The sequence below is a fragment of the Artibeus jamaicensis genome, unplaced genomic scaffold (assembly GCF_021234435.1).
Source record: "Artibeus jamaicensis isolate MK-2021 breed Jamaican fruit bat unplaced genomic scaffold, CSHL_Jam_final contig_465, whole genome shotgun sequence".
Classification (NCBI taxonomy): domain Eukaryota; kingdom Metazoa; phylum Chordata; class Mammalia; order Chiroptera; family Phyllostomidae; genus Artibeus; species Artibeus jamaicensis.
This window is the reverse complement of record NW_026521843.1, coordinates 19,331,726-19,354,185: the sequence shown is the minus strand read 5'-3', so window position 1 is coordinate 19,354,185 and position 22,460 is coordinate 19,331,726. Positions and strand designations below refer to the sequence as shown.

General features: G+C 42.7%; 1 protein-coding gene and 1 pseudogene across 13 annotated transcripts in view; one reads left to right on the top strand and one right to left on the bottom strand.

Moving 5' to 3' along the window:
- Positions 1-692: 692 nt before the first annotated feature.
- The window catches only part of RASGRP3 (RAS guanyl releasing protein 3), a 109,667-nt gene continuing 87,899 nt past the window's right edge, over positions 693-22,460 (bottom strand). For 11 of the 13 annotated variants that reach the window (XM_053666977.1, XM_053666973.1, XM_053666975.1 and 8 more), the window contains 7 exons: positions 18,981-19,097; positions 16,818-16,933; positions 14,411-14,558; positions 10,044-10,080; positions 7,891-8,016; positions 6,988-7,352; positions 693-2,800 (listed from right to left, as the gene is read on the bottom strand). In XM_053666977.1, coding sequence (XP_053522952.1) covers positions 2,792-2,800; positions 6,988-7,352; positions 7,891-8,016; positions 10,044-10,080; positions 14,411-14,558; positions 16,818-16,933; positions 18,981-19,097 — 918 coding nt within the window. In that variant the 3' untranslated portion in view covers positions 693-2,791. The remainder of the gene's footprint in view (positions 2,801-6,987; positions 7,353-7,890; positions 8,017-10,043; positions 10,081-14,410; positions 14,559-16,817; positions 16,934-18,980; positions 19,098-22,460) is intronic. The other 2 variants (XM_053666986.1, XM_053666984.1) reach the window with 2 other exon arrangements.
- LOC119050326 (nascent polypeptide-associated complex subunit alpha-like) lies at positions 17,314-18,322 on the top strand (annotated as a pseudogene).

Below are 22,460 nucleotides of genomic sequence, written 5' to 3'. Positions count from 1 at the left end.
AAGCAATACATAACCAGAGACATTGAAATTAAGAACAAATTCACAGTAACCAGAGGGGAAGTGGAAGGGGATAATGGGGGGAAAGAGAGGGAAGGGTTTTCAGGACCACATGGACAAAGCCAAAGAGGGGTAGGATCAAGGATGGGAAGTGGGATGGCTGGGGTGAGGGGGAGTATTGTAGGGAAATGGAGACAACTATATATACTTGAACAACAATAAAAATCTATGCAAAAATTTTTAATGTTATAATCAAAATTATACAATTATTCATGGACTCAAACTTCCTCAAATAGTATTGTGATATACATATTTATATACACATACATAGATGTACTGTATTTTGCCATATATAATACAAACTTTTTGCCCAAATATTTGAGGAAAAAATAAGAATGTGCATTACACATGGGTATAATAATGGGCATAATAATCCCGTGTATAATGTGCACAAAATGTGGACATTATAATGTTTCTCTTCTTTTTTTGTTTATTTTTTAATTCAAGGTACATTTAGTATCTTTGTCACAAGAAGGCTGACAATGTAAAATTCTCATATGTGAAAATTCAAAAATAACCCCGACTGAGCAGCAAATGATAATTGCTTTGAAAAGAAAAAGAACAGTCCAACATTTATTAAGAAGTTTCTTTCTGAATTTTCTTAAATAAAAAAAAACACACACACACAAGAAAGGTTGTACTTAAGTTGCCAGTTTCTGTTTTTAATTTTATTAGCATGTATTTCCCTTGCACTTATGAAAGGAATAGATAATGTATATACATAGAACCAACACGTGGGGGTGACTGGTTGCCTTCTGATGTGCTTCCATATGGTGAGTGCTCTTAGGACCTGCCTTAATCACAGCTCCCTCAACGAATAACTTCATTGAATTTGCAGTCTCTGCAAATTGATCTCTGAGTCACACAATGAAGTCAGTGCTAGCAAATGCAGAACTGTATTTTAAGCAGCCATCTTGCCTAAATGCCCTCAGGCTCTCAGCGTCTGAGGGCAAAGATCAGGCACTGCTGTTCCTTGTGCATCTAGCACAGGACCTGCTCAGAACAGATGCTCAACAGTTTGCTGAGCAGAAATGTCCTCAGTTAGGTAAAGGACAAAAGAAAGGCATTTCTTTACTGAGGCGACTGCCCCAAGTAAAAGTGAATTCAGTGTTAGATGGGGTATATACACTCAAAGTCCCAAATGCAGACCAGTGCACCTTCTTGGGTACGCTTTCTGACCAGTCACTTAGTAGAAAGTCATTGCCCTCACCCACAGGCTCAATCCCATCTCTGCTTCTGAATGTCTTGAACCAAGTTCTCTTTCCTCTCATCATGTAACAAACCAGCCCATATGTAGCTATTGTGGGGTCAAAGGGGGATATTGAAAATATTAATCCTTTAATTTTTTTAATGAACTATTAATCAAAGGTGGTTTGTGATTATTTGCTTTCTATGACTTCTGAATTATGGATGGCAATTTCTTAGGAAGAACACAAGTTTTCGTTCACAACCAAAACTTCTTTTTTAACAAACAAAATTCTTAGAACTATTTTGAGTTTTTAAAAATTACTGGTTGTTTTTCATTTCACTAAGTGGTTTTTCTTTCTTCTAAATTTTATTTCCAAAGACTTGAATTGATTTTTAGTTGTTACCCACATTTCTTAGTCAGAGTATTTTTTTTTTAAATACATTTAGTAAAGCTGGAACAGTGAAACAAGGAAGGGCTTAGAATAGAAGAATCAACAGGAGAGAGCCTACGCTGAGCTGCTCTGGTTCTCTAGAAACGTTATAGGAAAGAATTGAGCCTGGGGGAGCTGCCTTGGCTCACTGGAGAGTAAGAGAAAAGGGAGCTTTGGAGACAGGTTCAGGAGGTTAGCCCTAGATCAGCTGCTGCCACGCACTGCTCCCTTGGTTGCAAGTCAACCCTGGAGTTTGGGGACCCTAGTATGGGGACCCTAGAGTTTAAGAGTTGCACGCCTGAGAGGGAAGAAAGGTGTGAGCATGCTCCCAGCAGGAGGAGTGCCAATAGCAGTCTTAATAAAAGTTCTAAGAAAAATGGCTAATCCATATCAGGTAGGACAAGGATAGTTCATTTTCAAGTTATAATATTTATAATTTATGGCCATTATAAATATTGGGACAGTTTTCATGGCTGTGTCAGAGCTCCTTAGTGATGCAAAATTGGTAAGACTAATGTGATATATAAATGTGTGACTTATTACACATCCTAATAGCAACCATGTTATAAAAACAATGTAAACAGCTTCTTCTCGCAACAGATCATCATTACAAGAATTACTGCGTTCCAGGATCTGAAGAGCATCGTTGTTCCTCAAGAAAATGTTAAGTCCTGGTCCCATCCAAAAATCTCACAAATAAACCCTCGAAATCAACTCCTCATTAAACACTCCCCCCAAAAATGTTTATAAAAATACTGAAATAATATTTTCACAAAAAAGCAAAGCCTGAGTTTAGAGAATAAGTATCAAGTACATGCACAAAAGCTTTCATTTCACCCGTATATAAATGGCTCTAGAGAGAGATACACAAGAAAACCAACTACTACATAACATAGTCTTAATGGCACCTAACCAGGGGCAGAGGACAAGGAAATAAATAGTTCATAGGGTAAATCTTCTGTTCCAGAGTCCAGTCAGAAAGATCCCATGGTATTATGAGGCAGTAAACATCCAGATATCTTTTCAGGTCACTTCCTGAGAGTTGGACTGTTTTGAGTTTTCATCTTGCTGTTCCGAATGCCAACACTATGGCCTTTGGTGTCCTCAGCCTGAAGTCAGCCGTCCTGCAATGTGAATCAGAGCCTGTTGTATGGTTGCATCTCATTTAATAACAACAAAAAAAGAGTGTTTCTAGAATGTGGTTTATTTGAGGGAACATCTCAAATGACTAGTATCCGTACTCTCAAGATTTAGAGGGTATGCCCTGGCTGGTAAGGCTTAGTGGATTGACTGCCAGCCTGTGAACTAAGAGGTTGATGTTTTGATTCCCAGTCAGGGCATATACCTGGGTTGCAGGCCAGGTCCCCAGTTGAGGGCATGTGAGAAGCAACAGATGGCTGTTTCTCTCACATATCAATGCTTCTCTCCCTCTCTTTTTCCCTTTCTTCCCCTCACTCTAAAAATAAATAAAATGTAAAAAAAAAAGATTTAGAGGGTATTAAAATATTATAGGCATCTAATACATGAAATCTTAAAGACTTCCATACAAAGTCCAATAAGGATGATTACTGTTCTTCTCCCTAAAGGGTGTTCCACAAAGCATTGGTTCCTGAAATACCCATTGTTGAGGTTCCCCTCTTAGAAATTCACAATATAAATTAGTATAAGGACACTGAGAAAATTAATAGGGGAAAGAGATATATACTTATACTAGTATATATAGGTATATATATATGAGGTCTGTCTGGAAAAAGTCCTGCCATTGTTAATATAATGAGAATGGTTTGCGTGACATGTAACCTGGTAGCCAGGAAGCAGGGACTGGAATGCGCATGTATGAACAATGATGACTTCACTGCACTAGTCAGTAGGGGCAGTAGACGCCATTGAGTGAGCATGTGTACTGTGTGGCCGTCACATTCAAAATGACTGAGCAAGTAGAGCAACGAATCTGCATCAAATTTTATGTTAAGCTTGAACATGCCTCCATGGAAACTATTCAGATGACTCGGAAGGCCACAGCTGTGGGCAACTGGTGACTGGCAACTTCATCACAACAATGTGCTCACTCATGCATCACATCTCATGCAGAAAGTTTTGGCAAAACAGCAGTTCATCCAGGTGACTGAGCCTCCTGCAGCCCAGATTTGATGCCCTGTGACTTCTTACTTTTCCCAAAACTGAAGTCACCTTTGAAAGGGAAAAGATTTCAGACTGTCGATGAAATTCAGGAAAATACAATGGAGCAGCTTATGGTGATTGGGAGAACTGTGTGAGGTCCCAAGGTCCGTACTTTGAAGGGAATTGAGGTGTCATTGTCCTGTGTACAATGTTTCTTGTATCTTGTATCTTCTTCAGTAAATGTCTCTATTTTTCACATTACATGGCTGGATACCTTCTGGACAGACCTCATATAGATAAACATATTTAACTTTGTTTAGTCCAGCATTTCCTAGCCCTTTTATATTTGTTATTATTTTAAGTTAGTGGAGGATAATAAAAGCAGAGAACCATTGTAAAAATATATACACATTCTTACAGCCAAGAGAGTGACCTTGACCTCTTCTTGCTGTCTGTGGGCTCGGTGATCACTGGTGAAATGATATCCACCATCACAGAAAATGTTTCTGCCCTTATATTTTAAAATGAATTTTGCCCCGGTGGGTGTGCCTCAGTGGATCGAGGACCGGCCTGCAAACCAAGGGTTGGCTGGTTCGATTCCCAGTCAGGGTACATGCCTGGGTTGCAGGCCAGGTCCCCAGTAGGGGGTGCGTGAGAGGCAACCACACACTGATGCTTCTCTGCCTCTCTTTCTCCTTCCCTTTTCCTCTGTCTATAAATAAAAAATAAATAAATAAATAAATAAATCAAATAAAATGAATGTAAATGCTGGAAGGAACTCCACTGAAGGAAATACACAGATTACAAACCCAACCACTTTCTTTGTTTATCTTTATGTACAGGACTCATAAACATGATCTGAACCTAAATAATAAATGTGTAGATCATTTCACCTAACGCCATTCACTGATGTTGCCTGGCGGAAAAACTCTTAAATTTGAAAACTATTCTGTCTACATTTTTAACTCTTGGTGTTATTTTGTCACATTTTTTCCTGCTTGCTTTTTCTCTAAACAAGGGTGTCTCCTCTTATGCTGATTTGGATGAGGGAAAGACTGTATATAATATGCATTTTCCATATGAACATACAGTCTTCTTTAATTAGCACAAGTGAAATTAAGTGCTAGTGGTCAGAAAACCATCTCTTTGACTTATGAGATCAGAAAATTGAAAGGGTAAGCAAACGCCTAAGTATAAAGTTCCAATTTTTAGAGAATTAAATAAAATGCTAAATGGGTCTTTGTTTTTATTTCTTTATAGAGATTAAAGATCAGGAAATCTTGCCCATGGAAGTAGCCTTCCTACACTGACGGCCTGTGAATTTCTCCTAAGCCAGGGCGAGGCTTAAGTAACCTGACTGGTGCTAGTCAACAGAAGTGGGCTCATGGCTAGTTCCACTATTGGTTAAACAAACACAGGTACTTGTCTGAATTCAAAGATGGCCCCTGAGGTGAGCACCATCTGAGAGCTCTGGGTGGGCATCCTGTTACTCTACTCATAGAAGCTCTTTTTCTGAGATTTCAATGACAGCCACGTTGCTCATGGAAATGGCCTGTTGCTCTGCAGACTGAGGTGGCACTTGGGGTGACTAGCACAATTTCAGGCATCAGATGTAAAATTTAGCACAGTGATTCCTTGCTCTTTTTGGTGAGCAGACCCCCTTAAGACACTCTCCCCCCAAATGAGCAGATGTCCATATATAATTTTTACATAAAGGACAATGGGCTTTCCTGAACTCCCTGAAGCCCTTCTTTAGACCACACAATAAGATCCATTGCCCTAGGATGTCTTCTTCTGTCATCAAATCGTGAAACTTTTTTATTCATCCTTATATTCCCAGCTTGAACTATGTTCACCAATTTGAAAAAAAAGTGGTGGACAGAACTGAAATGTCTGCCTAGATGATTGGTAGGAGGAACATTAAGTATGAACTTGGTATTGCAAATCTATGGGTGCAAAGAGTAGATGTGTTGGTTGCCTAGAGCTAGGGTAGGTGGGGGAGATGAAAAGTGACTGCCGATGGGCACAGGGGTGTTCTAATTTAGAAGGGTAGAATGTTCTAAAGTTAGGTCATAGTGATGGTTGTGCAACACTGTAAATATATTAGAAACCATTGAACTATAGACTTTAAGTGGGTAAACTTGACAGTATGTAAATTATGTTAGTAAAGTTGTTTTTAAAAGTTGGTGTTGTAAGAAAGGGAAAGATGGCTCAGCAGGAACTTGCAATAAACGTCATATGACCAAAAAGAATGTGCATCCTCCTTATTAATTGTTTTCAATGACGAAGGAACTAGAGGAATTTTGGTTAAAGATCATTAGTTTTTCTCATCATGGGAAATTGTGGAGACTGAGTGTTTAGGTCTCCTGAAGAGTGTGGAATGTGGAGGACCACCCGTAAGAACAAAAAGCATTGGCTTGATCCAAGAGGATGTCTGCCTAAGCCAATATTGGGTTTATGAGACTGATTCAGTAGGGAGACAGTGACTGCCCTCCATGACATTGCTTTGAAGGTTAGGAATACGACACCAATTTCCCCGAATCTTTTTTTCTTCACATACTATGAACTGTTGACTAATAAATGCATCTAAGTCCATCTTGAATCAATTTATATTCTCAGCTTGTTCTAACAAATTCCATATGCTTCCCAATTTGCTTTGGATGGTTGAGTGGAATTTCTGTGTGGAGGCAGAGCCTGGCTTATGGAACCTCGAGGTCCCCGCGTCTCTGATTCTCACCACTCCCTTCTCCACAAGGCTGTCAAAGGCTCTTTTGAAATAGGGGCAAGAGTTTCCAACTCTCCTTTTTCTACCAGTCCTGTAGGGCCACTGCGTCCTGATTCTAACCTGGAGAACTAAGCAGACTGGTATAGCACATTGGTGTAATGAATGCACACAACAGGCATGGGTCCTCAACATCATTTCAGGACACTGACAAGGCCACTTTCACTGAACCTTAGAACTTATCCAGTTTAATTTTATGGCGGATGAGACTGAGGGCCAAAGAGAGGAAACAATTTTGCCCAGGGTTGCATAACTAGCCAGTCGCAAAACTAAAAACGCGGTATGTCTTGATTCCCAACCATTCCACTTTCAAAGCTACCGGGCTGGCTCCTGGACTCGCTATAACACTCATCTGAGCCCCTGTCAGCTTCTCTTCTGATTTCTTCTGTGTTCTGACCCAGCACTGACCTCACCATCCTGTCTGGTCTCACCCATGTCTGCTTCATCCTGGTCGGATTCAAACTCGGTGCCCCGGTCAACAACATCCACGCCGGCTTGTACCCTGGGCTTTTCATTTTCCCACTTGGCGAAGCCTTTGTCCTTTGCTGCTTTGTCGTGGAACTTGGATCTCATTTTGGGGAAGGTGTGGGACCCTGAGTCCCCCCAGCCAGCCTCTGACCAGACAGGCTCGGTCTGGGTGGCCTGGCTGGTGGTCGCCCGCTGCAGCCTCACGGAGATCTTTCGAGAAGAGCCTGTAACCAGTGTGATAGCTCTGCTGTCCAGGTCTTGGTGTCCAGCAGCGACACCAGGGAACTCAAACACCTCATCCTGCACTGGAAAGGGAAAGATTATTGGGATCATTTGGCATCCGACTGCGTCATAGCACACCATCAGCCTTGGCCAGTGTGGCTCAATTGGTTGGGCATTACCCCACAAAGTGAAAGGTTGCCTATTTGATTCTCAGTCAGGCCACGTGCCTGGGTTGCAGGTTTGGTCCCCAGCTGGGGCACCTACGAGAAGCAACCAATCAATGTTTCTCCCTCACATCAATGTTCTCTCCCTCTCTTTCTCCCTCCCACTCTTTCTAAAAATAAATAAATAAAATCTTTAAAAAAATATATCAAAAGTTGGTGCAAACAATAGGAGTCTCCCAGGTAAGGACCCAGAGCAACAGAACAGAGACAGAATGAAATTGGTGGCAGGTGAGCTGCAGCCTAGTGAGACCTGAAAGCAGAGAGACGCGAAGGGAACTCAAGGGCGAAGCCCTGCTGTTCACCCTGAGGAATGCCTTGGTGTTTATAACGACTCTGACAAGGATTAGATCCAGAACCCAACCAAGATCATGGTCGGAAGGAAAGAGGAGGACGTTACCTGGGGGCAGTGAGGGACTTCCGGGCAGCGACCCACTGCCACTGCCCAAGGAGGGAGCCCGGGCAAATCTCCTGCAGGCCAGAACCAGGAGGTCTTTACACTGCTTGTGACAATTGGCTCCACAGTCTGAAAAATCCCAGAGTATCACAAATGATTAGTGTGAACCAAGAGCCTTTGGTGCTGACGGGACTTCCAGAGTGGCACTTGAGTGGTTCACCCGCCCCTCCCCTCCCCCATCCTAGATTCTGCATTGAGTCTCAGAGCCCAGCTCAGGCCCACAGGGTGTGTCTAGGGGCCAGTGGGACTCTCTTGTCTTCCTGGAGTTCCTACAGTTCTCTTACATTTCTTCAGCTTCTTCCTCTACACAGTCATTGACAGACTGGGGAGCCAATAAGCAGGGGCTCAGCTGAGTGGAGAGCTGTCTTTGCCCCAAACTAAATGCAAGTCATGTGCGTCCCGGGTTCTTTCCCAGGCCCAGATGGATTTCCCACAAAGAGGCTCCCTGAGCCAGAATGAGGGGGAGAAGCCTCAGCTTCTGGTCTCCCCCAGGACCAATTGCTGAGGTTGATCATTTACAGCCAGGTGTCCCTCCATTCAGTATTTGTCTGCAGTCTTTATTTCACCTTTTACAGAGCATGTGATTATATCTTCTGCCTCCTTGCTTTGCATTGAAACAGAAAGTGAGGTGGGCATATGCTCAACAGACATGTTCCAGACTTCACTATGGCTTTGAAATGGCATGCAGAGATTCTGTGCAGTTTCCCACTAGGATGTTTTACTTTAAAAAGTAGAATGTTAATTGCTACTGGGTGTAGAAAATTCTGGCCACTTTGGAAGATAGCCACACAACTGTTTTATCTGATGAGAGTCCCACATTTCCCTTAGATTCCCCTGAGCAGATATGATAATTTTAGAGTATATTTCTCTCTTATCATCAGAGGATCTAATGACTTCCAACACCTATTTTCCCCCAAATGGTGTTGTTTCCAATAGTCTCGTAATGACATCATAGAAAGATCAAGTTGTAATATATTCATTCAGCCTATTTTAGATTTTTACTCTCTGCACTTTTAAGAGAAAATACCATATGTACAAAGATGATCCAAGAGTTTAATTGTTATACATCTTCATAAATTGTGTGCGCATGTGTGTGTGTCTTTTAAGGCACAAGGGACAGACACCAAGATAAAATTAATGGGCAATTAGATATTACAGTGTCTGTTGCTTGAAAGTAAACATCCAAGTTAGACTAAGACGCTGATACAAAGAACTAACAGGAAGAATTTAGTTTTGAGCACTAGAAGGTAGGTCTCATTGAGATTCAGGAAAGTGTTCTCTGTTCCTGCAAAATGAGGGCCAAAAACTGAAAGACGGCTGGAGAACAAAAGGCATCACCAGGGACCAGTGTTAATCTGAAGGCATTTTCTGTAGTTTTATTATGTTTTTCATGAGCATTATCAGAATCTTAAAAGAACCAGTATAAAGAGTCTGCATAAAATATTCAGCAATTTCTTAGATCAACCACCAACAATGTGTAATAATCTCATATGTACAAGTAGCAATGCAGACCTAAGTGCCTAGTAATTCACACGTGTATTGCATTCATCATATGTGTATTTAGTTCTTTATGCATTTTGATTAAATGGGGAACCTAGATAAATGAATTCATTGAAAGGGGCAAAAGTGTTTTAAGGTTTCTCCTCTTTCCTCATCATCATCTGTGACTTGGCAGAGAAAGGAATAGCTACATGAGAGCAGACAGCAATGCGTTTGTATTACAGAAGGAAGCATGTGTGTTCTTCCCCGAAGGCTAAAGTTCTTATAATACAGCATTTTAGTTTGGCCTGTCCCGCTTCAGAATTCCCACTTCATCTGTGTGTTGATGATTCTTACTTAGCACATCTTAGAGAGGGGAGCTCGATGTATGAGGGCTGACAGAGGTTGTTTGCCTCCTTGGCTAACAAGCTGTAAAAATCCAGTCCGGGCTCTCAAAAACTCCAGGGAGTCCTTTCCTGAACATATTAACTCTTCAGCTGCCAGTGGCCCAAAAGACCCAAGTTCTAAATGATACCAAGAGTTTTGCAGTTTTATCAAAGTTCACTTTTGTCCCAAATGCCACGTTTAAAATTTTTAACACAGTAACATTTACTTACCTTTGCATTTGTATCCTTGCTTGATTATTCCCCAGAGCTATAACAAAAGACAAAGGGATGTCAGGGAATCTGAAGAGAAATCTGGAAAGAAAACAAGGCCATGGAAGAAGGAAGTCCTGGGAAGCTGATGACTCAGGGAGCACAAACAGGATGTAGCTGCTCCTGACACCCTTCCTGTCAGATAGAAGAGTCCTCCCCCAGCCCATTCCAGTTGGGCTGATAACAGGAATTTTGCTTCCCTTTTCCATCTGGGAGCCAAATAGGAGCTGGGATGGGAAACTGACGTGAGTGCATTTATTGGACCTTAGCATCCTGCCTTCTCAGCAAAACTTATGGGGGAGAGTTTCTCTCTTTTTGGTTTTATTTTTAAACACACACGGCTCTTGGTACCCACTACAGGAAATTAAGCAACCTAAGCAGGGTACTTCCCACAAAAGCATTTATATTTTGCTGGGTTATTTTCTGAGTAGCATTAGTACTTGGAAAGAATATGGAAGAGGAAAGGATCTAGCCTTTATTTGTGCATTCATTGTCCACAGGCGCTCAGTGTTGTGGCCTGTGCCAGAGCTTGCAGGGGATGCAGAAGAGGCTCAGACCCTGCCTACCAAGGAGGAAGGAGGATGTAGGAAGTGGCAAATGTCTCTGGAGAGATGTGACGGCATTTGCCCAGGCGGTTCAGGCACATCGTCCTGGTGGTGGTGTCTTTGCCCTTGTGACACAATGGAAACTTTGTGAAGAAGGGGCCTTCCCATACCCTTTCTCATGCCTCTCACGGCACTTGCACGTGGGTACCAGGGACACCAAAACATGGAGTGTGGGTGAATCAAATGGGCTCAGTTCAAGCTGGAGAAGCTCCACTCCTATCTTTTTAATGCTTAGGTTAGGAGTCTGATATCTACCTAATAAAATAATTTTGAAAGATGCAGGTCCGGTGACCTCCTGGGGCTGATGGAGGTGTCCTTCACAATGCCCTGTAGGGGAGCCACGCCCTGAGTGTGGGCATTATGGCCGGAGGAGAAGAATAAGTAGCTGCCAAAATAAAGTGACTCAGGGGCATTATAAAGGCTGCTCCTTGCCCTCCTTCTGATAAAACTCCCCCAGAGAAGAGGGATTCCTTTGAGACTTAAAAGTTATTTGGTTCTTCAGACTATATTACTGGATGCAAATGCCTCCTGAGACAGGGCAGTAAGTTACCTTGGGGACAAGAAGGATTATTAAGACAACTGCCTGGAAGCAAGGTCTCCGGGGCCTGGGAGGACTGGGAGAGGGCGGGGAGGGGACGACGCAGCCACGGGGAATGGGTGGTCAGGGCAGTGACATCATGTCAGAGCCACAAGGACCTTCAAGGTCATCTCATTGCTTCTTCTTTTTTTTTTAATAATAGGTAAGTGGATGATCCATGAAATTAAATAATCTGGAAGGTCCTGTGTCTGGGAAACTGCACTGATAAGAAATTGTTTCCTCATTGAGCTCTTGGTAATAGTACTAACAGTATTAACTCTGATGGCTAAGGTTTATTCAACTTCTGCTATGGGAGAAGCACAGTTTTCAGCTCTCGGTGTGTATTAACTCATTTAATCCTCACGATATCCCTATGGGACAGGGAATAATAATTTCATCACTTTTTCGGGTGAGGAGACTGAGGTACAGAGCAGTGGAGTCACTTGTCTAGGTCTCATAGCTAGTAACCAGGGAAAGAAGAAGGTGCCACTTGAGATAAAGACAGGAAGTCACTACTCCCAAGTGCTGTGAGTGGGAGCCAAAGCCCCTGATCTAGGACAAGAAAGGGTAAGATCTAGGAAGCATCCTAGTATCCAGATACAGTACATTATTTGCATAGTGGCAGGAACTGCGGAGAAAGATATGGTCGAACATCATAAATCTTCTCAGGAGGGGAAGTCAGGGCATCGCTTGCAAAGGCTTAGTTAGGAGACAGCAATGGGCAGGAGAGGGTAGCCTCACGTCAATGTGCGTGCAGGAGTGCTTCCTACGTCAGGCAGCTGTAACATCTGGAGAGACTGATTGTGATGTAAGGAGCACTGGGCTGGGAGTCAGGAGACCTGGATATGAGTCACAGACCTGCTGCTAAAGATCCATGTGACCTTGGGGAAGTCACTGAACTTCTCCAGACCTTGAAATAAGGGAATTAGCAAAACTCTTTCAGCCCTGAAATTATAACTTTAAAATGAATGTATTTCAAGTAGTGTCTGTTTGTCTTTTTTTATCTTTAAAGTGGAATTTATTTCAAAAGCAGATAGTCCAGGCACTGAAAAATGGTTCCTTGCATTCCCCTACAATGCCTTTCATTGTAGGGGAATGATATATCAAAAGATATATCATCTTTCAATGATATATCAAAAGAGTTATATTTATAAATCCCTTTGAAACCATTGGACTTTTAAAAGTGTTTGTGAGTAAAGATCAAATCAGAGTATACCAATGATTAAATAAATAGATATATATGTGTGTGTGTATGTAAATATATATATATATACATATATATAGTAAAAGGGCTATTAAAATTTTTGAATTAATTTCCATTAAACTCCAAATGTATTAAGAAACACTAAAAAACAGAAATATTTATTCTGAGCTATGTGACATGCAATATATCTTATATCATTTAATCATCATAACAACATGACAGGTAAGTATTAACCCCCCTTACTGATAAGAACACAGAGAGATGGTCAATAACTTGGTCAAGGACAAAGAGTTAATATACAGGGCAGCACTGAGATTCAAAGCCAGGGTTCCAGACTCCAAGCCCAGAGTTTTCTGCCTCATCAGAGCTGCATCAAGAACCTGGTGCCAGCAAATCTCCTCTGATGAGCTGGGCAGAAGACTATGGAGGCTCCCCACAAATATTACCATGTGCTTCTATAGAGCAGGCACCTCCATGAAAGGGAAAGACGTGACAAAGGCCCTGAGAGCAGAGATAAGCTCCCGAGACTTGATAACGACCTTCCGGCGCTCACAGCTCACAGAAAGACGGGTATCTCAGCCTGACTTCTGGCTGGCTGTACCATGGCCTAACAAGTTCACCGGTCCCGCTGTGCAGTAGAAGGCTACACTCGGCCTCATCCTACTTCAGCATTTTCAGGTCTAGATACATGCAAAAATTCCCATCAGAAGACAGAAACACGGAAAAGGAGAGACTGTTTTATGACCAAGGGGTCATGTAATGCACTCCCAGGGTGGAGCTGATAGAAGCAGCTCTCCTCTCCTGGGGTGGGCGAAGGGAGCTGGGGAGGCCTGCTTTGCCCCTTGACCACATCAGCTGTTGGGACAACTTGGGGGGTAATCACTGGCTCCTATTTACCCACTGCCAGAGGCGGGTGTGCTTAAACACAAACCCCTATCTTTGGGGCCCCTCGAAGCTAGTTCTTCAAGAATGGGAAAAAGTAATTTACTAGTAGCATATACTATCAGCAGTGAATGCAATAGGGGTCAACAGTGGGCCATGACTGCTGAATGAAGCTACCATAACTGAGCTCTGGCATCTGGCAGCAGAGCAGTGGTTATATTCACCTAGAACACCATGCTCTCCATCTTATCGTAACTGTGGTGTCAACTAGAAGACGTCCAAGGCCCAAGAGTCTTTGTTTAATGCCAGGACCAAAGCTGACCTTGGTTTCCAAAGAACGATCAAACGTGGAGAAATAAAGTGTGCAATCTTCATTTGTTGCAGAGGCATAGGTAGAGCACAGGGTTCAGAGTCAGAACACCTGCCTCTGAGTCCTGGCTCTGGTCACTATTGGCTGCCCAATCCTGGGAAACTCAGGTTATCCTCTCTGGACCTCTGGACCTTCCCAGGCAAATGGGGAGAGTAAAATGCCTGTGATATTTCCATAGACATCAGTGTAATCAATCCTGATTACCAGCCTGTGACATGTCAAATAAATGTTAGTTATTATTATATCCATCTTCTTTCCAAAAAGATTTGTTTCCTTCTTGAGTTATGAATTACTGAGCCATGCCATGATGGATTTCTAGTGACTGGTATATGAAATAAGAACTGGGAGGAACTGGCTAACATAAGTACTCTCCTTAATTGCACCACTTATGAGTATTAGTGAGGAATGCCATGGCTCATTGGGTGGGACAGTTCCCTGAAAAATTGCTCATTCAAGTTCACAGGCTCCCCCATCTTCCCTGTCTGCACTAGCCCCGCATTCCTAGAAAGAACATAACGAAACCTGCAGATCTTGCTTTTGTTTGTAATTTAATTTTTATTTTCAGGGACTCATCGTGTGTGACTTCTGATCTAAGGCAGTCAATGGATTCTATTAAGTGCATTGTTTTCCTGCCTTCTCAGAACGCTGCATGAATAACTGCAGACAGGAGAAAACAGAAGACAGACTTACAAATCCCGCACAGTGCTCGCAGAAGGTTGGCTTGAGATAGGTCATCTCCTGAAAATTATGAACAAATCCTGGTCCCATTTTACAATGGAGTTGGGACTTGGCTCTCAGGAAGTAAGCCATCATCTCCTCTTTACTAATTAGGCCATCCCTGTGAAGAGAATCAAAGATGGGAAGGATCTTTGAATACCATATTGCAAAGTGGTTGCCATTCTGGAATCATTTACCTCCCAAACCTCCGCGGCCAAAAGCAGGTGGGGAAGGTTCACTTCTCTGTTACATCTGAAAGGAGGACGTCTTTTCGGCTTGGAGTGCCAAAGGCTTTCTTAGCAAGCAGGTGTGTGTGTGTGTGTGTGTGGCCTATGCAGGGTAAGACTCCTTTATTACCAGACAGGAGCTTCCAGAAGGACAACTATCTCCTTTCTGGCCCTTGTCTTGCAATAGAGTCTGCAAATACCAGACGGCTAGAGGAAGGCAGAAAACTGATAACTGGACCCACCACTTTCAGATTGATGCAGTATGTCATCCAGGTCACTGCCACCGGTAATCCTCTCTTGGAGTCACCCCGTCTCAGAGGAAGTCGTACTCCCATCCCCCAAGGTCCAGCCTCCAGGTTTTGCTCCCTCTCTTCACCCACTCCTCCTCTACAAATACGCTCAGGACCACCCACCTAAAAATATCTTCCTCAATCCCGCTGCCATCACCAACACTTGTCTTTCCTCTCTCCCTTCTCCTACACCAAAAGTTCTCAAAAAAGAATATTCATCAGACATTTTTCCCATTCTTTTTGTTACTCTTTACTCCATAAGTCAGGTCTCTAAGCCCACCGTTCTGTTGAAGATGTCACAAAGACATCCTCAGTAGCCTTTTCTCATTCATTCCTTGAGCCTGTTGACTCGCTGGCAGCACGTGACATGAGGGCAGGCTGCCTCCTCTTTGGCACCATCTCCTCCATGGGCTCGCGTGCCTCCCTGGTTTTCCTCTTCTCTCCGGATCCTCCTTCTCTGGCTCTTCTGCAGGATCCACTTCTCCCTTTTAGCTTCTACATGTAGAGGAGATGAGCCCCCAAAGTTGCATTTCTCAGGCCCCGGGGTGGCTAACTTATCTAGGACTCCAGCTTACGCCCCCGGACTGAAGACTTCCCGCTCTACATCTCCAGCCCTGACTGTCCTTCTGAATCTTGGTGTCACATCCTCAGAGACTTACTAGAACCTCTTCCTGGATGGTCCACTCTCCTCTCAAAATCAACACAGCTGCCTATCTGACCAAAGAAGTCATGTAAGCTATGAATACCTCAAACTTTCATTCTTATAAAAAATATATATATTTATATATATAAATTTTATATATATATAACTACTGGGCAACCTCAGTTCCATCTAAAACACTAACAGAGAAGAGAAATAAAAACTGGGAGGTGAATTTAAGTTTGTGTTCTGTGTACATGCCACTCACAGAAACAAACAAAGGGGAGAAGGGGGCAGTTTGCAGGTCACTTAAATTCCAATCTGTAAAAGAACTTTATGTTACTAATAATTTAATTCATTTAAAAGGTATCTATATTCTATATATATAAGATGAATTAAGATTTAGAGACATTCATAATAAATTACCATGGCTTTCCCTGGTGTGTTGAATAAATCACGGATTTCATTTTTAAAAAATTCTTACACCAACAAAAATATGAGAGGATTTTAATGTGATATATTTGAACATTATACCTAGAAAATCCAGCACTTCATTATAGATGATTTTTAAATGACAAACTAATCTTATATAGTTAAAAATTAATCAAATTATTAATGTCAGGCTTTCTTGGCAATTATGTTTAATCATTTTTTAATGGCTGGGCTTTAGTCTCTAAACTTTTAAAATTTCTCATGAATTATTTAAGAAAAAAGAGAAATATACTTTTTTCCTTTATCAAGACAACATTTGAGCTGGCAAAGAAAAAAAAAACCAGGCACAGACATTCCTGGGCTTTCTGCAGCCATTACCTGCTCTCATGAAGCCCGTAAATAATTTTTAAAAAATCTTACTTTCCTAGTGAGTTTGAAGACTGCCCGCAGGTTCACTGATGCTGAACACTGCACCAGGCCAGCTCTGCCGTTTTGATGGAGGTGTTGGGTGTGATGAACTAGCTCAGCAGTAGCAGTGGTGTGGAACATGGAGAGCTGGGCTCTTTTGCATGTGGGCACCGGCACTCGGCACTGATCATGTGGTTGGCGCTGTGATTCCATCAGCCAGGGATGTTCACAGTCACCAAGAAAAAATTCAGTGAAAAGTGAGACTCACCAACGCACTGGGATTGAAGCTGTCAAGATGTAAATCAACAGTTCCCTTGCCCTCCTCTGAGAATAACTCTCTGCTTCAGAGCAGTTGCATTAAAATACAACAAATTGAAACTTACTGATCTTTGTCCAGCACACAGAAGGAATCCAAGAAGGGAAAATTGGCAGCTATACTTTCAAAGTCCTCCTGGGAGATGTACCCATCATGGTCATGGTCGTAGTTTCTAAACACGGACTGCAAAGGAAAGACAAATATTTATTGAATGGCCCCTTACAGGTCAGACTCTGAACTTATTATTGGGACAGCAATGACAACTAGCGTATTATTCTTTCTATCAAGGGACTTAGAATCCTGTGGAGGACAACAAAGTCAAGAGCCTCTCTGGTGTAACAAGGTCAGTGCAATGCTAACGGTAGAAACAGTGCCGCTGGGGAGGTGGCTTCAGAAAAGTTTCCTGGAGAAAAGGAACTGATCTAACCAGAGCCCCCAGGGTTGGGTAGGAGTTAGGCTCGGTGAATTCACAAATGCTGATATCACCATGACAATAGAAAATGAAGTTATAAAATGTGAAATTATCTCAAAACAAAGCATACTTTTATTTTTTTCTTGGCCCGATGGATTTTTTAACTGTATTTTTTTCCCATACCATTTATCCCCTTACACCCACCCCCACCCCTTGCAATCACCACCCTGTTGCCCAAGAGTCCTCTTTCCTTTCTGCTTGTCTCTCCACCTGCTCACCTCCCCACCCCCGTAGCTGTCAGCCGCTATCTACCAATGAGTCTGTCTCTATGTTTGCTTGTTAGTTTAGTTTGTTCATTTTAAAGCAATTCCCATCAAAATCTCATGGGTATTTGTTTCAAATGAACAAACTAATTCTAAAGTTCAAACAGAAGTGAGCGCGTTCAGAGCAGCCTAGGATTGTCTTGAGTTAGGAACTGAAGAGGCTGTGGCCTCCTTGGTTCTGGGTCCCCTGTCCTGGGAAAGCAGCAGAAGTGCCCTTGCGAGAGGACAGGACGGGCACTGCGGCAGCCCCGGGCTGAGCCAGGGTCTGGAGCGGAGTGTGACCGGGATAGGTCGGTCCTGGACCTTGAGGCACAAGATGCCACCCAGACTACCACAGAGCAAGCCCAGCTGGTGGCGGCAGCTGAAGCAGATGAAGAACCAGCCAGCGAAGCAAAACAGAGCTGAAGTGAAAAGAAGGCACACAACGCTATGTCCAAACTGGGCCTTCCACACGTTGTAGGGGTGACTAGGGCCACTCTCCGAAAATCTAAGAACATCTTCTTTGTCATCACAAAACCAGATGTCTACAAGGGCCCGGCTTCTGATACCTACATGGTTGGGATAGGTTTGGGGGGAGCCAAAATTGAGCATTTATCTCAGCAAGCACAGCCAGCAGCTGCTAAGGAATTCAAAGTTCGAGGTGAAGCAGCCTCAAATATTCAAGAAAACACAGACTCCACTGTACAAGAGGAGACTAAGGAGGAAGAGGCTGATGAGACAGGCACGGATGTTAAGGACAGTCATGTCTCCAGGAGATGCTTCCATTTTCCCCGCATTGACGCTGCCTCTCCTCTTTCTACTGGGAAATCTCTGACAGCCTTGCGCTTTGTTAAGTGACGTTTCTTACCCACATGGCGTTCTGCTGCTGGCTCACAGACCCCCAGATGCATACAGCAAGAGCGGCTACCCAACTTACAGGATTTTTTTCTACTCCCAGGTATGTTATCGTGACCTGTGTGGGTTTTGAATGAGTAGATTCCCCAACAGCCCCTCCAGGTGCAGAGGAAATGACAGAGCTGTCAAATGCTGGAGACGGAAAGGAATTAAAAGTAGCGCCCTGGCTGGTGTGGCTCAGTGGATTGAGTGCAGGCCTGAGAAACAAAGGGTAGCTGGTTCCATTCCCAGTCAGGGCACATGCCTGGGTTGCAGGCCAGGTCCCCAGTAGGGGGCGCGTGAGAGGCAACCACACACTGATGTTTCTCTCCGTCTTTTTCTCCCTCCCTTCCCCTCTCTCTAAAAATGAATAAGTAAGATCTTTAAAAAAGAAGATGCTAAGAGTATTTGAGAAAGTGAGAACACACAGGGAAAGTGGGCCTTTTTTGGACATTCTGCCCCAGAGGCTGATGCCCAGTAGAGCTAAGTGTCTGCTAAATTGCTCCTACCTGCCAAGGGCTGTTTTCATAGACTCCATCTGATTCCTGGGCAAGCAAAGAATATTCTGGAAAGAGAAAGGGGCCTTATAGTGCTCATTTTTAATGCTCCTGCAGCCACTTACCTCAACTAATTTCCTTATGTGCTTGTTGATGACTGTGGGGTCTGGCTTCGGCACCACTCCCGATGCCCACTCCAGGGGCACCACAGGCTTGGTGGGCGTCGTGGGGGAGGTAGGCTGCTGACGGAAAGCACACACATTTTTCAACTTTATCTGGGGCCTTGAACAATTAGGACCAGGAACACCAAGACAGACATGCGTTTTGCATAGTAATGATCTTAGTAAAAATGCACATGTAGGTAACGTTCCAATGTTTTGAAAACAAACACCTTTTGTCCATGGAATCTAATCTGTAACTAAATACATGTTGGAATAGTGTACTTTTTAAGCAACAACCAAGATTCTATTCTTTTAAATGGAAAAAAAATAATTGCTCTCCCAGCCCATGCAAAAGTCCTGTCCAAGTTCCCCAAATATTACTAAAACATCCTTAAACCCCTACATACCAATCCATACAGATTTTTGTATAACAGAAAATATATGGGATGGGAGAAATAGACAAAAAACTGTACTTGAAAAATAACTAAATAAAATTATTGGAAAAAAAAAGATACACAACCAAAAAGAAAATATATAGAACACCAGGTACCTCATTCTTTAATATTTGGCATTAGTGATAAATTAGTAGGTGTGTGCAGTAAACCGTTACCAGTGTTCCACCAACTTTATGTCCTTATATCAGCATCTCTCTGAATACACGCAATCACTTCTGACTGTCTAATTATTAGGTCTCTCTAGCCCTCTTTGGTGAAATTGCTTCCTACACAGGTTCTTCCTCATTCTTGGAAGACATTTTCACTTACTCATGTGAAGATGTTGGTGATAAAGCATAACACAACACAAGTGGAAAACACGACACAGGTGGAAAACACAACACGAGTGATAAACACAACAGAAAAACACACCCCTGACAGGAGAGCAGCCAAGAGCGCTGTTTACTTCCGATGCTCCCCCGGGGCCCTGCACAATGTAAATGTTTTGGCTGCTGTACGCACGCAAACTGGTATCAACAGGTGTTTTTTTTTAATTTGATGCTAAATTAGGAATAAACATTTTTGCCAGAGGAATTGAGGAGTCACTGTACTAATTTAAGCCCTTAAAATTTTGTGAGGTAGATGTTGCTGGCATCCAAAAGGACCAAAAATTATCTGCCACCCAGATAGGGCCACTTTCACAAACATCTGCCCACAGTATGGCGCTTTCTATCGAGATTTCCATTTTGTTGGAAAGACAGATAAAATGCTTCCCAGATAAGGTCAAGTTAAAGGAGTCCAAGCACTTATCATATGAAATGTTAAAGGAACTTATCTAAGAAATAGAAGAAGATAAAAAACTATGAATAGTAAAATGATAACAAACTCATAATTATCAACAACTGAACCTAAAAAACAAAAACAAACATTAAGCAAACAACTAGAACAGGAACAGAATTAGAGAAATGGAGATCATATGGAGTGTTATCAGTGGGGAAGGGAAGGGGGAAGAATGGGGGAAAAGGTACAGGAAATAAGCGTGATTGGTAGGCATAAAATAGACAGGGACATTAAGAATAGTGTAGGAAATGGAGAAGCCAAAGAACTTATATTACAACCCATGGACACAAACTAACATGGGGGGATGCTGGAGGGTGGGGGCATGCGGGGCAGGGAGGGGATAGGGGAAGAAGAAATTGGGACACCAGTTATAGCATAATCAATAATATATACTAATTTTTTAAAAAATACAGTTCCATTTTGCTGAAATGATGAAGGGTAAACCTATGGTTCCCAAAATGTATAGCAAGGTACCCTGTCCAGAGCACCTCAGAGGACTTAGAGGGGCACCAAAACATACTGCAGACTTCCAGGGGAAGTATAGTGGTACCCAATACTTGTCAGACCCGCATTAACTAGCAGCTTGAAGTAGCTCACTGGTCACCCATCAAATAGTGCTACATTTCTTTTAATGATATCATATATTTCTGAAGCAAAAAATTAATGTGGAACAAGAAATAAGGTTGGCAGTATCTAATCCAATTCTATGATTTAAGAAATTGTCTGGTGCTGCCCTGGCTGGTGTGTTTCAGTGGACTAAATGTCAGCACGTGAACCGAAGGGTCGCTGGTTTGATCCCTGGCAGGGAACACGCCTGGGTTGCCAGCCAGTCCCCAGTTGGCGGAGTGCAAGAGGCAACCTGTACATGTTTCTCTGACACATCAGTGTTTCTCTCTTTCTCCTTCCCTTCCCCTCTCTCTAAAAATAAATAATAAAATCTTTTTTTAAAGAAATTGTCCCGTGCCTAATAAGCACACACACTCATTAGTAAGTAACTCTGGTTATTTAATAATGAAATAGAGAATATTTTTATGTCAACATATGTGTATTATTTTTTGCATTTGGGCACTAATTTGTTAGAACATAAATATTTATGATGTTGTTTGGACTTAAACTATTTTGTAAGAGAGACTGTTGAGTATTTTGTTTGACCTACGGGTCATGTGAAAACTCTGAGACAGAAAGTAAAACATGAAGAACTAGTGAGGCAGGAAGGGAACCACTGTGAACACGTTTTAAAAAGTTCACAATGGGACTGACTGTTTAGGTGAGGTTGGCCAGCACCAAAGGTAAGCACACTGAAGCTCCAGGCCCTCAACAATGTCATCCTGACTGCAACTTGCTCTCCAGTGACACGCACATGTCAGACACTGAGCACCAAATAATATGGCATCCATGAAGACAAGAGACAGAAGGGGATTGTGGGATGTGTTTCAGAGACTCACAAGATTTTAGCACTTGGAAGGGGCTTTCAAAGTTTGTGTTTCTACAAAAAAAATAATAAGATGACTTTTCTATGTTTTTGCCAATCTTCCCTAATTGGGAAAAATTTATCCTGAAGATAAACTTAAGTAATCTAAAGAGTACAGCTCAGGCAAGTGTGCTAAAATGGTTGAGCCGACCCTGCTCCCACAAGGGCTGGTGGGAAAATGACAGGCAGTGCCCTGCAGGGGACAACACACAGGTGTTGCAGAGGGGCGTAAGGCCAAATCCCGTTCTCCTACTTCCTGGAGACCTACGTCCACCAGACTCAGTTTCTTTAACAGAGTGAATGAGATAACATAATGATGCCCTGCCAGGTATGCAACAACTAACAGACATCAGTGAAGGTACCTAGTTACAGGTAAAGGAAGGAGTTGGATGTGGAAATGCCCTGTGCGCATGTGCAATATAGCCAACAAGGCCACGGCCAGTTTCACCTCATCGAAGCTCTCCAATGAGGGCAGAGCTTCCAAATTCCTTTCCTTTTCCCTCCAATAGCTTTGCCTTTCTCTCTAGCTCTCTCTTAGTCATGGTAACTTTGAAGAGTCTGGGTCTCCACTCCTCCCTTGTCTCTGTTCCATGTTCCCACACTGCTCCACTCTGCCCAGGAGATCAGCCTCTGAGGACTGGCAGGAGGTGAACTTGCTGATGGAACCACCACACTCACTATTTTAAGAACAGATGCTAC